Consider the following 18,250-nt stretch of genomic DNA (forward strand, 5'->3'; position numbering starts at 1 on the left):
GCCCTTTTCTTCATTTTAGAACTATAATTTAGTTAGTCAAAAGTCTAATTTCAAGAGGGGAATATTGGTGCGATATATTTTTCAGAAATCGAAGGGGGGGGGTGGTGTTGACTCCCTCTGACCCCCCCCCCCTCTAAATCCGCCACTGCGTTACCGATACGTCTTTGTTACATTGTCATACCGAGTTTGATATCCATCGATACGTACGTTACCTATGTTTTTAATAACTGGTAGCTGCCTCCAACTTCTGGTCAGCCAACACCTAATTTTTTACTGCACATTACGTTACAATAAAATAGAAACGGGACAAAAGACGGAAGTTGTCTTCAAAGGATTTGTAAAAATTGTTCACATGATGCATCCAAATCCTTTGAAGACAACTTCCGTCCCATTTCTAACGTACTGTATATATCGATGGCTATCAAACTCGTTATGACAATGTAACAAAGAGGAATGTGCAAAGCAGAAACATACCGGTACGTGCGCGCATACATGACGTCTCACGCACTCACATAGTTGCGCCGACACAACAACGTAAACAACAACAATCAACGCGCAATTTGGTAACGTATGTATCAGTAACGTATGATTCATGATACATTTGTAATTCACCGCATAGATCTTAATGGATATAGAAGTATATATATTTGTGCATCTTTGAAGATCGACATTTAAGTTGTTTTTTGTTCATAATCCCCGAAGAAGGCTCAGGGGCCGAAAGCTCGGATTGTAAATTACAACTTAAATGTAGATCTTCAAAGATGCATAAATATATATACTTCTATATCGGTAACGTATGTATCGATACATACGTTACTGATAGGAATCCCTGAAGAAGGCCCAGGGCCGAAAGCTCGGATTGTTTTTTACAACTGTAATGTAGATCTTCAAAGGTGTGTCAAAATACAGACTTGACATTTAATATGGAATATTTTTTCTAAGTCATCTTTCATAGTTTTTTTTTTCCTATTTTGCTGACTGATAACTGAAAATAAGGATTAAAATCGTGGTTTAATAACTTTAAATGATCTCTTTGATGTCATGGTGACATCAGCTCATTGGTTGTATCCGACATTGAAGCAAACAGAAATGCATTGCCTATTCTGTGTCATCCATTAAAAGAGATATTTTGGATCTCCATATTTTCCAAATTATCGTCTGTAAAAGAGTTACACGCTCCACAAAAGACCCTCATGTCAATGTCTAGTCATAGTAACGGTCGCTGTTACGCCTGGCCTCTTCTGTCTGTTACCAGCGCTCTCAAGCGGCAAGGCATTCCTTGGGATAGGTTTTAAGAGCTCAATCTGGAATAATATTCCAGGCATCACTCCAAAATTGTCCAATTTGGTCCAGTTTTGATGTAGGGCATGTAGACAGTTGATTCGGCGAGTAATGACTTACCCACATATTGTCTATGCGGTTCAAATGTGGCGATTTTGATGACCAGAGTAGCTGCTAATTCCCTTGGTTCTGTAAGTTATCTGCTATTAAAAGTGCTCTGTGTAAACCGGCAATCTCACCGTGCAACCTAAAATTGTTCCTAAGGTGCCCCCTATCAAATGATAGTCAAGTGGTTCCCAGATTATTCCTTTATTTGATCTGGTTCAGGTTTTCGTCAGTGACTACCATTGGTGTTTTGGCACCAATGTGGTATCCACTCCAAATACTGACGCTGTCAATGACCTGTGTCACTTAAGGCGCGGCACATGCTTCGTCGTAGGCCTCTTCTGGATGTCTGTAAACTCTGTTTTGACTAGTTGGGCGGTACAGGTGAAATCTGACCTCAATAAAGAAAGCCACATGGTTTCAGTGTTCTACGCAGAAACGGTCTTGGCCCCCAATTCATTAGAGAAACAGAAAACGATGTTTTGCTGTTCACAGTGGGTACCTCTGGTATTCTAACCTGCTAAAACCAGTTTGGTGTTCGTTAAGGGCCTTGAAAAACGCATTTTGGTGGCAATTTACCCCTCGTTCTGAACAGACTGGGTGGCTTTTGTTTAGTTGCAGCAGCATATCCTGAAAGACAGTGCGTCCTGTACCCTGGAGGTATGATTTCGATGCATTGGGTGTGACATCTGTGTAGGTACATCAGTCTAGGCATTACTCTATAAAACTGTGCGGACCGTTCCGTTTGGCGCTATAATCTTTTTTGCGCCAATCTGCCACAAATTAACAAATTTGTAAAGCACTACTTAGCTCATTTTACGCACTGCAAAACTGACCGCTTGCATGCAAAATTTCAAATTCTTCTATGCAATAGTTGCCGAGATACGGATACTTTTTTGACAGAACCAAGCTTTGCCTAAGCCAAGCCCTCACCAGCCTAAAGGAACACTACCCGATTAAATCACTGCATATTACATAATGTAGCAGCGCAACAGACATGGAAGTCAGTTAATTGGTAGCGACACACCTGACTACACAATTCTCCATTTACAAATCTTATATGAGATCGGAGTTTTTTGAAAAAAGAACGGATTTTTACCTAGGCATACCTTCGAAACTGAAATATTCCATATTAAATGTCAAATCTGTATATATACTTCTATACGTTACTGATACATACGTTACCAAATTGCGCGTAGAATGTTGTTGTTGTTGTTTACGTTTTTAGCTGTCCGTCGGCGCAACTATGTGAGTGCGTGCGGCGTCATGCATGCATTGTTTCTACGTAACACATCCCTCTTTGTTACATTGCCATATACCGATTTTAATATCCATCGATACATATGTTACCTATGTTTTTGATAACTGTTAGCTGCCTCCAACTTCTGGTCAGCCAACACCCATTTTTACTGCATAAAAGGTTACAATAAAATAGAAATGGGACAGTAAAGCGCGAGGGAAGTTGTCTTCAAACGATTTGTAAAAATTATTAACATGATACATACGTTATCAGGAGCTGATCCAGGATTATTTGAAAGGGGGGGGGGGGGGGGTCCGGAACGACAGGCCTCAGATGCGAAGTCGACCATCGCCCCCTTGGTGTGGGGTTCGGGGCCTGCTGAAGGACCCTGGATTTTTTTTTTTTTTTTTTTTTGTGTGTGTGTGTGTGTGTGTGTGTGTGTGTGTGTGTGTGTGTGTGTTTTGGAGAGCAAACAGTGCCCTTTTGTACGGTTTAGAACTATAATTTAGTTAGTCAAAATTCTAATTTCAAGAAGGGAATATTGGTGCGATATATTTTTCAGAAACCGAGAAAATCCGCCACTGCAAGCTGTGCTATATTATTTCATTTTTGTTCTAACAGAAATCGTCTGTGGAGCAATCTTTGCAGAAGAAGCGGTAAGTGTAGATCCTTTTGCCACCCAGCTGTGTATCACAGTAGAATTTATGGAACTTCATCCACTGCGGCATTTATCCAGGAATTTAGAATGAGTCTAATGTTTTTCAAGTCACCTTTATTCCTAGTTGTGACCCGGGAGCCTCCAGCAGCTTTGACAGCTACCTGGGATCGATGGCTATGTCCGGTCTTGCTTTACAGAGAATAAAAACAACTTAAATAGCCCATTCAAACGTTTGCTACTTGCTAATTTAGAGGTAAATGGTGTTAATTACAGACTGCGTTCCAACATATTCAAAGCAAAGAAAATGATTAAGTTGATAAGACAATTATATAGGAGCATGCTAACAGATGTCTGGCTAGTAGACAACTGTCTGCCCATTTTAGGTGTAAACCATCAAAGATCCATACAATGGCAACTGTTTTTAACAGGCTCTCACTTACTGTATCCTTTCTGTACTTCTCAGAAAGTGATTTTGATACTTGTAACTAAATTTCCGAATGAAGGCGTCTAATTGGTTGATATAAAAATTAGAAAGGTAATAACTCTGGCAGCTATGTTGTTAGAAGAAACTGAAATTGAGATGTTGAAGGTTGATGAAAAATAAAACGAAATATAAAGAAGACAAGGAACTAAGGAATACCGTACCCAATTTCACCCCCTGCAGTCCACCTTTAAGATACTTAACCTTTATATTAGAAGGTGCTCATTTAGAACAAGAAATTACGAAAACATCAAATAATTACATGTATGGCTTTTTACTTTTCATTAGGTGTTGGAAATAAAGAATCATCTCATTTTTGTAAGAGTAGATTTCTTTTAAAATGTATTTATTTTCATTGACTTGTTAAATTAAAACTTAATAATTAATATTTTTCACATGTATTCTTTTATTATATTCATAGAATACCCAAACTACTTTATCCATATTTTTCTCAATATTAAATGGAATGTGTCCTCGAGCTCATTTGCCTGAAGTCTGCCTGTCAGCAGATAAAATATTGGATGGCACATCTCAGTTCATTTTTCTATAGCTATTGACAAAGGAATCTTGATTTGTTTATGTCGAATTATTCTTTGAATACACTAAATATTGTTGATTCTCAATTAATCAGGATTGTTTTGTATTATATGTGGAGTTGTATTTTTCTCCTTTTCTTTTTCCATTTTTTTTTTCATACCTGGTGCTCAATTAAATAATGCTTATCAACAGCTGTCTAAACTTTTCTGTAAAAATAATTAGATCCCAATCTTCATAATCCATTAAAATGCATGTGCCCTCCACATGCATTTTAATGGATTCTGAAGATTGGGATCTAATTCTTATACAGAAAAGTTTAGGCAGCTGTTGATTAGCATTATGGGTAGATTATTTTATTTTTTTATTTATCCGCTGGTATAACTGTTATATCCCCTCTACCTACACTTTACATTAATCAAACTACAAAGGCTTTCATCTAACAGGTTTTTCAGGGATGGGTTTAAGATTTTGAAAAGTGGCGGGTTAGGTTCACAAATCTGGCAGGGAGGGGTTATCCTTAAAACATGGAAAAATTGGGGAAATAGTACAGCAAAATGCCAATGTCAAATGTATGCTTATTACTACGAGGCAAAAGGGAACACGAGTTTATCTGAAAACGGTAAGAAACCACAACCGACTTTTAATGGAAACTGATTCACCATGTGAACTCTGAAAAACTACTAAGAGTTACTATTTGTGATGATCTATCATGGAATATCCATATACAGAAAATTAGAAAGACAGTGGACAGTAAACTTGCACGTTTAAGAAAAAAAACTGCCTCAGGAGAACAAAACTTTTCTATGAAACACAGACAACCCCTCATCTAGACCAATGTCCCACTGTATAGGACAGTAGCATTGTAGTATTGTATTTCTGAGGAGGAGGGTACGAATGTGTATGTCCCCCACATAGCCGTCAGATATGGTGCGTCTTGTCATACTGTATACGGGGTTTGCAGAAGTAAAGGGACACTGGTGATACCACAGTCCACGAAGTGGCCACCTAAAGAAGACTAGGGCGAGAAACGACACGCGTTTCTTTTTCTGTAAAGGCTAAGGGGATTTGAACCGTGTAGCAAATTAGCTTTACAGCGGCGGTGAAATTGGCAGGTTGAGATTAGCAAAAGGATGTTCAAGGAAAGTCCGTATTTACTTCAGAAATTCACAACAGGGTTCCCAGATGAAAAAAACTTTTCACTTTAGTACACAGACGAAGAAGTGACGTGCTGCAAGAACAATTGCTTGGACACAAGGGCATCCGTACGGTTTCCTAGTTGGACAATAGGTCAGAATTAGCGCCATTTTGTTTTTTCTGATGAGTTCATCTTCACCTTGAACCTTGGGTGGACCAAGGAGTTGTTGTAACTCCTTGGGTGGACAAATGAGTATATGAAGAACATCATCCAGTTCTCACATGTCACAGAATATGCTTTTCCTCACTAGACAGTCCACTTCAATAATGGTTTGGGGTTGCATTGGCCTCTATGGAATTGGTGAACTGGTGTTGAGAAACTAAAACATGAACCATGAACGTTACATTGAAATTCTTGACCAAATTCTGGATTCTAAAAGCTGAAAACATAGACCTAAAAATCAGCAGGACATGACTCCATCTTCAGTGAGATGCTCAAGGGGACTTGATACGTTAAGATTTTTTTCTTATTCGTTGAGATAAAATAGAAATAAGTGTTGTCATTATGCTGGCACAAAAATAAATAAATAAATAAATAAATAAATAAAAACATAGGCGTGGATAATTGACGTATCGGCAACGTTTTGGGGAGCCAAAACTATGTTTCACAAAATTTAAAAGTAGACACTGAAAGTAAATTATGCTCAAATCGAAGGAGTAAAGGTCTCATTGTGTTTGTGTTCAAATCTGTTGCTCAAGCTCTCATTAAACTAGAAAAAAAAAAAAACAAAAAAACAATACAGATTTCAGTCTTAAATGTAGGGCCTTATAGCTAATACGGAGGACATAGGTATGGAACAAATCTAAAAAAGGATAAGGACCAGAGACCCGAGCAGCCATAAATCATCTATAAAAGAAATATTTTTCCACACGTAGGCATCCAAGGGGATTAAAAGCAGGTACAGACACTTTCAGATGACTTCCCTTATGTAACTGTGAATAAGCAGGCTGCGGAATCCAAACGATGCCGGTGTAACGAAACTGAGGGTCCGTGTAACAGAAAGTCCGCCCTTCTTATAGTTATGGTTTGTTTGACCTAAGAGGGTCAAAATCTAGGTCGAGGCTCACCTGTACAAATGAATGGGAATCAGACTCTCTGTTATGGGGGACTCTCTTTCACGTTACACCGGTCATAAGTCCTAAGAATGGACGTCCGGGGTCAGATATGATGAATACAGGTTAGGGTTAGTCGGAGTATTGGGCTAGTAAAACGACGAATGTCACCTGTACAGTGTAATGGGGAGCGGACAATATAATAGTTCCTAATGTCCCTATTTCACACAGACCACGAATCCCACGAATCGCCAGGAATTGACAAATTTCAGGATTATTGAGGATTCGTGAGATTTTGCCAATTTTCTGGTCTAGTTCGACACGCTCTACGATTTAGTTACGATACAGGTGCTGGAATCGCACGAATATTGTCCAGAAATTAACTACGATTTTTTGGAATCGGGAGTTCGTGGCCAAAATTTTGAACAGCTCAAAATTTTTGCCACGAATTCCCGATTGATCAAGAAGTGCAAGAACTGACAACGATTATATACGAATCTGTTCAGAACTTCACGAACTGATTACAATTCAACCACGAATCCTGAAATTTGTCAATTCATGGCCATTCGTGGGATTCGTGGTCTGTGTGAAATAGGGGCATAACAAACAGACTACCATTCCTGTCACATCGGGCCCGGGCTAACACTATCTAGGAAAAGTTGTGTATTGAAAGCAAGGAAAATGACATTTGACTATATAAGTGCGAATGCCCAGCAAATAATTTTATCAGTTGTGTTATACATATTCAAAGTTGCAATAGGCCTAATAGTTTTATATATATATTCCAATATCTCGTGGCTTTCTTCCAATAAAATGAGGCTACAGGTGTCACAAAAGTGTTATAGTATTCTCGACCTGAGAAGCTAGGGTGTCTGCACTTCTCAGAAAGTGACCATGGTATTGAAGACATATTTCCGAATAAAGGCGTCCAATTGGTTGATATAATAATTGGAAAGGGTAATGACTATGACAACTATGTTGTTTGAAGAAACTGTTGTTGAAACTTAGGAGCACGAATGTATTTCCATGTAAGGAAGTTCGTAAAATTCCATGGATACACATTGAGACTCCAATAAACTGTTACGAAAACATTATTTATTATTAAGTCTCCTCAAGCCGGTTGTTACAGGTGACCGTTTAAACGGTTTTAAATTATGGTGTGTGAAAATATGAGAAAATGTGGTTAGTCACTGCAGGTAGCAGCAATTGTCATTAGCACATAGGCTGTGAAACTTCCGATTTTCTGAATCGCTGTGACGTCTGGCTGATATGAATTACCAATGAAACGCAAACCACCTGGGGTATCTACTGGTGACGCAAATTATCGAATCATAAAAACGTTTTACTAAAGAAAAACACGCGCTAGTTGAAACATGGCTTCAACAGATATGTCTCTGTACGTGATTCCTCTGTTGTTCGTGTGTGTAACCTTGGGTGGGACCAGTCACGCTCATTGCTTATTTAAAGGCTTTTTAAAAAGAAGGTACCTCAAAGGATATTTTCTTCCGTTCAACTTGGTTTTAGCAGGCCTTCTACCATGCACCATGCTAGCGGTAATGGAGGGCGCAGACGCAATCCTATCACGGTTCCTAGGTATATGTTTACCGACGTGGTGGTTCATCAAGTTGTTCTTAGAAGTGACAAGCAGAACGACTATGCTCATCACAACGGCGCTGATCGCCGTTCATTCCGCCTTATTCGTCAAAAGCAGGACAAACAAAGACAAGGAGCGGCTTCAAAGTTTCAGCACGTTCGGTTCATGTGGGGGATGGTTGAGTGGCATATGCATGGGCACGTATTGGACGGTGATGGCATCTTTACATGGAGAGAGCCCCAAAGATGATTATCATGGCGACCCGTGCTCAATCACAATGTACCGTCTCATTTACATTTCCCAGCCCAACATAACGTGCGTCTTCACGGTACTATTCGTATTAGTGGTTCTAATAACGATCGCATCTTATTGTGCTATCATTCACTACATTAAGAAAAGGCGGTTAACTGATAAACCTACCCTTAACCCTGTTTGGGTGACGCATCAAAGCTCAGAAATGGACGTCTCAAAAAATCCTCGAAGAAAACTGAGATCACAGTTTAGCAGGAGTAAACACACTTTGGGAGCCATCGGCCTCCACACGAATGCCTCAAAAATGTCCCCAACGGACGCATCTGGCATACCCACCAGAAAACGGGGTCTTCAGTGCCTAACACGCAACAAGATAATGCCTTTTCCACTGCATTATGGATCACATGTAAACAGTGGCAACTATGAATGTTTTGGCGATGGTACTAGTGCATTTAAATCCAGCACCATCAGCGAAAAATCCGTAATGATTAGGAGATCTCAATCAACCATCAAATTGGATTCTCTGGGAAAAGACGACGTGACACCCATTCAGCTTATAAATACATCGGTTACGTCGCCCAAAGAGGTCACAGCATTTGGTTCCTATATTACCAAAACGACAGAAGTACTAGTCACCAACCATCGATATCACGAAGAGGCCTCCAGCATGAGTTCTACTGGTTTGCACGCCATCAGCAAAAGCTTGACAGTCAACCAAAGGCCGTCTTTTCGACAGCTACACGATTTACGCGGAAGGTCCACGCAAAATTTGCAAGCGGAAACGGCAAAGGCATCTATAAGAAGTCAACCCTTATTAGAGACTTCGACAAACGCTCCGATATTCGTCTCATTTCCTTCTGTTCGTCAACACACGGAAAATGCCCCAAGAAGCACCCCCTCCTCTTTTCTTTTTCCAAGAGAGCCTGAAGTAATATCAAGAAGCACCCCTCCCTCTTTTCTTTTTCCAAGAGAACCTGAATTAATATCAAGAAGTTCTTCCTCCTCTTTTCTGTTTCCAAGAGAGCCTGAAGCTATCTCAAGGAGTGCTCCCCCCTCCTTTCTGTTTCAAAGAGAGTCCGAAGTAATATCAAAAAGCAGCCCCTCCACTTTTCTTTTTCCAAGAGAGCTTGAAGTAATCCCAAGAAGTACTCCCTCCTCTTTTCTGTTACCAAAACAACCTCAAATTATATCAAGAAATACTTCCGCCTCTTTGCTGTGTCCAATAGAGCCTGAAGTAATCTCAAGGAGTACTTCCTCCTCTGTTTTGTTTACAAGAAAGGCTGAAGTAGTCCCAAGATGTACTTCTTCTCAAGTAATCCCAAGAGAACCTGAAACAGTGATCACCGGTAGCTGTATACCAGATGATAAGGTTAGGTTAGGCGTCAGCAGACGTTTACCTCCTTTGTTATTACAGAGAAACACGGGTTTCAACTTGCGTCGACAACGTAGGCTTAATCGAACACAATCGCTCAGTCACATGGCGCCGTCGCCGCCAAAGCCCCATTTGTTCGATGACCAAACAGCAGAAAACAGCAGAAAGTCATCGAGAAAGATGTCCTTGGATGCGACTGAAACAATGCAAGAAAACACGTGTACTGAAATCAGTAAGCATGAATCTGTTAGCACGAGTCGTACTCCTGCGTGCAATAACGTGCCACCCAGGCAAATTAGAAGAGCACCTCACGTAAGTGCTGTGATAAAAGCTTGCTTATATAGTTCAACAATTGTTGTTTCCTTTCTACCGTTGTGTCTCGTGATGATTCTTGCACCTGAAATATCTGAAAATGCATTTTGTACACTTTACCCACTAGTGCAAAGTTGGTCATACCTCGGGTTTACCATGAACACCTACCTTTACATTCTGAGTAACAAGTCCATTACTAATATCTTTTTAAAATCCCGATTAACCGTATTCGGTGCGCTCGGTATGTAAAGATAGTCAATCTTGTATTCAGGTCTTAGGCGAATTAAATAGTTTAGTCCAGCTTCTCTTCGAATTTCAGGAAAGCACATATGTAGTTTTCTGTGACTTAAATTATTCTATCCAATTTGCGCGTTAATTTAAGTTGTTTGAACACAAAAGTTCAGGCGCAATGAGTATAACTGGCCTATATTTTAAGTTAATTTTTGTGGAGTGAATAAAACTTTTTAAAAACTGTGTGTCAGCTTGAGATGTTTAGTCACCGGCGCAATTTACCCTGACAAAATATTTGTAGATTCAGCCATGAGTTTAAAATTTTCTCCGGCGTACTAGTCCTGGTAGCCTGTTGACTGAGAACTTAAGGCACAGACTGATAGATTAATCATCTTTGACAGTTACGTTTGTTTTCAGTTAGTTTTTCTTACATGACATTATTTTTTGTTTCTGTTAATAGTCATTACTTCACATAATCGTACTTTATTAATGCAATTGTAGTTGTCTAGAGTTTGATAATTATGGTTTATATCAATAAAGTTCATTAAATTGTTATCATGTAATTCTGTTATACCTCGTGTCGAGTATCTTGGCGACTCTCTTCGAGTTTCCTGACGTAAATTTTCACAAACAAAAATTCTGTTCATCAAGGTTTCCAATATTATCAATCACATATATTGAAAATTAAACGGCCTTTCAAAAACAATAAGCATTCAACCCACGAACAGATTGAATGCAACTTCTGACAACAGGGCCTTAATAGGCTTCCTCACCTCTTACACCATCAATCGCGAACAGTGCATGAAATACAGGAACTTTCCTCCATCTATGGAAAATTTATGTACAGATTCTCAAACTTTAAGGAACAAGGTTTCCATATCTATCAACTGGCGCATTAAAAAGCGGGTGTGGGAGAAACAATGTTGAAGAGGGATTCAATACACTGAACAGAACATTTTCATACGTAGTTTCACGGTGTCTACAAATCGAAAATCACAAGGGCGCCCACATTTGACGCAGTGTGTGCACTTTTTTCAAAAATGTTAATTCAACACTTTTTTTTTTTCTTAACATTTCATGCAAAAAGTACTAAGGGAAATCGAGGGCAAAACGCAAACCATAATACTTTGTGTTGGACCCTATAAAGAATACATCATTTCAGTACATCGTTTATTTTTGACAAAATTATAACTCTCATTACAATGATACTACATAATTACAACATTTTACAGTTATTTTTTTTAATCGTGCTGTACTTTTATCATAACCTCCCACCTCAACTTCGACTGTCATCTATATATAATGTACAAAACGAAAACAAAAACCACTTACACAGGGCTTCATTTTCTCTACAAACAAATAAAAGAAATAAAATCCTTCAGTTCTGAGCCATTCTTACATTTAAACCTCTGTTATTGCTCAAATCTTGAATTAGCATACTATTGAGAATGTCATATACACATTTTTCGTGAAGATAGTTGTTAAACACCAGATTCGGCGCTCGACATAAAAAATACTAATGCCCCCAAAATAAAATAGTGTAATCTGTTCAGTCACCTCTTGCCACCAAATTGGACATTGTTGTCAAAAGAATAGGTGCAAATTGTATATTTTCAAAGAGTTCCAAGATTTGTGCCGCAGATAGATCACGACCTTAGTCATCCCCAGCAGGAGATTTTTCACCATTTTCTTGAGGGGGTGGCGACTTTGATTTACTCCTGGATGCCGACTTAGCGTGGCTGGCACTGCGGGAACGGCTACGAGGGGATCTGGACCTGCTGCGGCTTTTGCTTCGGCTCTTACTGCGTGGGGATCTCGACCTGGAGCGGGACCTGGATCTGGACTTGGAACGGCTTCTGCTTCGACTGTGTGAGCGTGACCTCGACCTACTGTTAGAATGACTGGAATTAATCAAGGTTTCTAAAAAGTTAATACAACTGTTTAAATAAAAGATGTGCATCGTTCCAAAGACTACCTTAAATATCCTTCCATCAAACTCATGGGGGCAAATTAGTTCCAAAATATAATTTAAAACATTAACAGGGTTGTTGTTGCATTCAACTTTACACCAAAGTGGGTAAATATACAAACTTAACAGAAACAAAGCAACAAAACTAAAATGTAAAAACATATTTAGCTAATAACTTGGCATGTCGACTTTCTTTTAGTCTTACAAGAAACTACTGTCAAACTAGTATGGTGGTTTATATAATATATGCATTACTAGGAATCCACACTTGCTTTTTATGTAATTTTAATGCAATTGTTACCTTCTCCTCCTACTACTCCTAGACTTATCTTCTACAAGCTTTATGCGCCTGCCATTCAAATCTGTGTCATCAAGTTTGTCAAGAGCATTCTTCAAGTCTGAATAGGTAGCAAACTCCACAACCCTGAAAGAATAATTTTTCATAGCAAAAATAAGCAATAAAAGGTGGCATTTCTTTAATTATAATATTTATCCAATTTTACATGTATTTTTGATACATACAAAATTTATTGCGAGAGTTCCAAGAATCAATCATCCTAGTTTAAGTTACCATAATGCCTTGCAGGATTGTAAACTTGATACTAAATCTATGATAGCAAAATGAGAAAGGTTTTCCTTCAAAATTCAGCAATGTTAAGTTGGTAATTTATTCCATGAAAGAGAGAGATAGCCCTTTGGAACTGCGTATTTATAACAATTTTTCAGAAATGTTTTACAAACCAGCATTTTTTTAAATTTTAAGTTCCTTTTGGAGTTTTTTTTAAAGTTTTTGTAAACATTTAATATCTTAGCATTCCATTTTATTACAAATACAATATTTAAACATTGTGTAACTAACCTTGGGGTTGAGATTTAAATGAATTAATTATTATATTAAACATGTAGTAACTTGAACACCACAAGATTTAAAACCAACATACCCTTCATTTTTCCTCTGCTTATGCGCATCTGCATAAGTAACTTCTCCAGCCTGTCTCATGTAGTCTTTAAGGTCCTTAAAGTAGAAGATCCCACGGTAAGAAATTTTAAATATACTTAATAATCAACTAGAATAGCAAACAGAGCAAAATATTTTAAGTGACACCTACACATCACTGTCATCTTCCATCGGAGCACCTTGCAGATAATACACCCCACCCACTTATTTAAAAATTACAGTGACTTCCAGTCAAAAGTTATCACAGCTCCTTGCTGACCAACGTATTCATTCAACATAGGATAAGATTTTTAAATTTTGCTCAAAATTATCATTGACTTTACCTCTCCTTTTGAACTGAAACTTTTGGCATCATGGCCCAAGAAAAGTGCCCCATATGGTTTGGAAAGGTTTAGTGGTATGAGTGCACCCAGTGAGCAAGACCTGACAGAGGATGGTCCACCTTTTCACAATCCCTCTTTCTCGTCTACTGGATGCTCATCTACACTTTCTTTCAAAGAGCCTCCTTTTTGCTAGAGATGCCAGCCCAAAATAGGAAGAGATCACATCATCACTGGGACCTTCGGTTTTAATTTGTTTGACCTCAATCACATTGAAGATTGTGATGCCCTGAACCTAGCAGACTCAACTTTCCAATGACGAAAGTTGAGCCGGACAGGCAAGTGCTTTATTTTCTCAGCAGCCTTACAGCCAGCCTTAGAGCTTGGATACAAGGAGAGCTCCTCCAGGAGGAAGTGTGAACCCTTAGAGCTTTCTTTTTTTCACACATGCCCGTCAGCCAGTGAGCGGATGGGGACCCAGTATGGAGTAGAATAGCACCTCAGCTGAATAAACTGACCACAAACAGTGGGTGGAAGGGTGGTGGATTGATAGACCCATATTGAGATAACTTCTGCCAGACACCTCATCAAGCCTCACCTGATTCGCAAGTCCAGCTTAAGGAAATGAAGATAACATACGTTTAACAATGTAACAACAAGGCAGCACCAGTCAGGTATCATGAGAGAAAGAGCCAAGCGCGAAGAATAACTAAGCTAAAATATGCATGCGTGAAAAATCTTTACCCCCTCTACAATTTGCATAGCTTTATGCCTTGGCCAAGCAAGTGAAACCCAAATAATATTTAATCATTTTGCTCCCCCCCCCCCTTTATTTGACCACAACACCGAATTTTAATTGACTTAATGTTAGCAAAGCAGAAGCAATATTATGCAGATGAAGAAATTTCTGAATTAGTCAACAGACAAGAGATCTGTATTTTTAATAGAAATTCTTCACCCACTGTTGAAAAGATTACAGACTAGTTTTAGTGCTTCCTTAGCAGAGGTTTCAACATACAGAAAGTCCAAAATCAAAAACATCACTTTTGACAGACATGCAAGACTGTGCTCTTGCTTTAACAGTTCTACCCCATTTTTTCCCAAAAAAATGTCATGTCAAATTTTCTCTTAAAAAGGAAGCTGCAAAACAGACTGTCTGATACTAACTGGTGCTGATGAAATACAGTATATTACAAAACAGAAACTTGGTTTACCTGCCAGCTGACCCTTGAGGACAGGTTTTCCACCACCAACCTGTACTCGGTTCTTGTTGGAGGTCCATACCTGATAAAGCAGATGTGAAAACAACATGTTATGCTTTAAATACAAACTAAAAACATACCTCAACCTTCCATTGAGACATGTACAAAATTAACCCCTTTAAATTTCTGATGTTCAGTTAAGTTGGGATAAGTCTTCCTCACTATCATTCAGACCCGAAAGATTAGCTCATCATTACACCAGATACTTTCTTATCTGCATTTTCTCATCCTTGCAACAATAAATATTTTGTACTTTTCCAATTTAATAATTACATCAGTAAATGACATTGTAAATGCCCTTTCTCCTACAGTTCTCATTCATTTAGTCACATTTTTAACATGACCTCTATTAATATTGCTAAAGCAGTGTTTTTTGTTTTTTTAGAAAACTTCCAAAATGATTTTGCACTAACTACACAATTTGGTGGTGGAGAGCACGCGTTTAACAGTTGAAAATGTGTCTGTCATGAACAGGAACAATCATAACAACACATGGTCACAAAGCCCAAAATGAATCACTGCTGTCATTAAATATCATGTAGATTTTCCAGGCCAGGATAATTTTTGGAAAAAAAAATTCCCCCTTTTCAAATTCGATTTCTGTGAAAGGCATATTTTTGTAGTAAAACTCACCTGTTAGACTGGTTCCGGGAGTTACCATGCGAAGAACTGAAAGCAAAAATTTGCATGATATACTCCCGATTTCTTATGTAAAAATTTAATAAAACGCCAATTTATGGCTTAAAACTTTGCATGTGAGAAAGAAAAAAATTCCAAAATTGGGCTTCTGATCAAAGCTGGAAATGCCTTAATGAGGTGTTTTTTGCCTTCCCCATTCTCCTGGCCTGGATACTACAATGGAAGATTCATTTGGGCATGCAAACAATGTCTTGTCAGGTCACATTCCTGTCATCAATGACCCAGCTTGATGCTGACACCATGCATTCTACTTTGGCTTACTTGTCACGGCCTCCACTTCCTCTACTGCGACGTGAAGGCATTTGATAGCCACGGTCTCGAGAACGCCTCAAATCCTCACCTCTTGGGACGCCTCTAGCATGCTCAAGCATCACTCTGGAATTCAACAACAAAGATCTAGCATGAACAATTCATCCAAGATAACCAAAACCCTTACTTGTCAATCCAACTGGGTCTCCTTGATCGATATCCTCCATCTCGTCCACCCCCACCTCCACTGCCACCCCCACGGCGCATTGGCCCGCGTGCATGCTCAACAATTACCCTAGAAAAAAACAAACTGCATAACAACACCCCATTTTACATACCAGGTGCTAGGTAGCTGACAGTTTACTTACATCTGTTGACAAAAGGCACCATTTTCCAACCTCATCTGTTTACAGGACTTATTTCTATTCAGATTTTTTTCTAGGTCTGTTTAACATTGATACTGTTTTATCTTTAACAAAGAGTCCACAAAGTGTCTTGCTCCTTGCAAATTTCTTAACTGCATTCTCCCTCAAATCGGATACTTGACATAAATGATAATGCAACATCCAGGTTTGGGCAGAAAAGGAGAAAAACCCTGAAGTCTCCATCTTCCACAGCACACATCCAAACCTTTTCTTAGTAGGCATTACATTCTGAAAATCTGTAATAAAGCTCAAACATGTTTCAATCTAACTTACTGTAGTACTTATTATAACAATAATCACTTAAATTACCAGCTGTAAGAAATAATATCCAACTCAACATGACAAAAACTTCTGCTTGTTGCTAGTTACCTTTCACCACACAAATCTTTTCCGTTGAGTTCATAAACTGCATCATCAGCATCTCTGTAATCGTCGAATTCCTAAAAAAAAAATTAAAAAAGAAACTGACAATATAGGTACCATCTCAAAATTTACATTAACTTTAGAACAACTCATTTCTCTCAAAAACTCATTTCTCTAAAAATACAAAAAATCAGCAAGACATTTTACTGAATATATAAGGGTAGAAACTGACAATATAGGTACCATCTCAAAATTTACATTAACTTTAGAACAACTCATTTCTCTCAAAAACTCATTTCTCTAAAAATACAAAAAATCAGCAAGACATTCTACTGAATATATAAGGGTAGGCTGAGTTATGTGATTGGATGTTATAAATAGAAAAATACTAACCACAAATCCATAACCATTTTTCAGCATTACATCTCGTATTCTTCCATATCCTTTAAAAAACCTCTCCACATCTCTTTCTCTAGCATTGTAAGATAGACGTCCTATGTACACTCTGGTGCCCATTTTTCTAAAATGACAAAACTAAAATATACAACATTTATTTAAGAAGCGTACTACCCTACACATTGTCTCTTTATCTCAACATTCTTAAGAATAAATAGCCTTTCTAAATCTCAACCTAATGTCATATCTGGTGCTCAGTTAAGTTGGGATTGGTCTTCCTCAGAAATATTTCAGACCCGAAAGATTAGCTCATCATAACACCAGACAATTAATTTTAAATAGTAATCCCCACCTTTTCTATTTTCATGATTTAAAAAGAACCATTTAACTCTTTTTGTTGACTAACAATATAGGTTTTAACGGGGGCGTCTCGATAGTCCGAAGGTTCATTGGTCCGAAAAGTGGTAACATTTTCATCGATTTTTTAATCAAAGGTTCATTGGTCCGAAGGTTCTATAGTGAACATTCGGACCAATGAACCTTCGGACTATCGCTACGGCCCCGGTTTTAACATTCAAAAATAGATGATTTGGAATCATTTAATTAAGTTTAGCGCATGAATCTTATTGAAAACCGAACTTCTCTAAAAACACGTAGACGAAATTAAGAACCAGCCATGACTTATCTAAAAATAAGACTGCATACGCATTTACAAAGACGAACATGATAAAATAACCTCAACATCTTTTTCACATTTATCGTTCAGAGAGCGTGGTTTTCGCATCCGCCAAAATTTCGTCCAAACTAAGCGGCTTTAAAGCATTGTTTTCTTCCTGTGCAACAAATAATGTGTCCCGTATTCATAAAAATCTGGAACTTTAAGCTCTGATGAAACAACATGGTAGATGTTATCATTCTGGTAGTTGCTTCACAGAATATAATATTTCGAAAGAAAGTTTACCTGTATCACTGTCTCACTCAAACCTCTCACAAAAATGGCTCCTGCTACGGGGTTCGCATCACGTGAGGAAAGGGGTTCCCAAGCTGAGACAGGACTGTTACGCAGCAGGTTTTCGCTTTCCTTGCATCTTTGCACATAAAATTTGTATCTTATTTATTCCGAAAACCTTTAGAAAACGGTCTTTCATAGTTCATATCAACGCCTTCTTATGGTTTTCATTTTTTTCAGAAATAAAACCTTTCAACGTCCTTTGAGCTGCCATCTGGTGACAATCTTGACAGCCATGTGACTGTAGCACAAGGCGATTTCAGTGTGCTTGTTGAGATGAAGCACATTCC

The 18,250-nt window shown here is 38.4% G+C and overlaps 1 protein-coding gene across 6 annotated transcripts; it reads right to left on the reverse strand.

The window, feature by feature from the left end:
- Positions 1–11,463: 11,463 nt before the first annotated feature.
- Positions 11,464–18,102, reverse strand: LOC106155630 (serine/arginine-rich splicing factor 6). 6 transcript variants are annotated; one of them, XM_013530538.2, is made up of 9 exons: positions 17,913–18,102; positions 16,949–17,075; positions 16,562–16,632; positions 15,780–15,893; positions 15,453–15,488; positions 14,772–14,841; positions 13,221–13,294; positions 12,581–12,703; positions 11,464–12,211 (listed from the first exon to the last, which is right to left on the reverse strand). In XM_013530538.2, the coding sequence occupies exons 2-9, from the start codon at positions 17,069–17,071 to the stop codon at positions 11,965–11,967; spliced, it is 858 nt and encodes a 285-aa protein (XP_013385992.1). In that variant the 5' UTR covers positions 17,072–17,075; positions 17,913–18,102; the 3' UTR covers positions 11,464–11,964. The 6 variants fall into 6 exon arrangements, with proteins under 6 accessions (XP_013385992.1, XP_086859742.1, XP_086859741.1 ...); XM_087003616.1 differs by lacking the exons at positions 15,780–15,893; positions 17,913–18,102 and adding exons at positions 15,955–16,062; positions 17,688–17,880; XM_087003615.1 differs by lacking the exon at positions 17,913–18,102 and adding an exon at positions 17,688–17,877.
- Between the last annotated feature and the right edge of the window lie 148 nt (positions 18,103–18,250).

Source organism: Lingula anatina, chromosome 2, assembly GCF_051362555.1.
Source record: "Lingula anatina isolate TDL-2025a chromosome 2, LinAna3.0, whole genome shotgun sequence".
In the NCBI taxonomy this organism is placed as follows: Eukaryota; Metazoa; Brachiopoda; class Lingulata; order Lingulida; family Lingulidae; genus Lingula; species Lingula anatina.

Coding starts and splice junctions, on each gene's coding strand:
- LOC106155630 (XM_087003615.1), bottom strand. Junction 15,894..16,561: donor AAAGATTTGTGTGGTGAAAG/GTAACTAGCAAC, acceptor GTTGAATTCCAG/AGTGATGCTTGAGCATGCTA. Junction 13,295..14,771: donor CCTCAAGGGTCAGCTGGCAG/GTAAACCAAGTT, acceptor TTCTACTTTAAG/GACCTTAAAGACTACATGAG.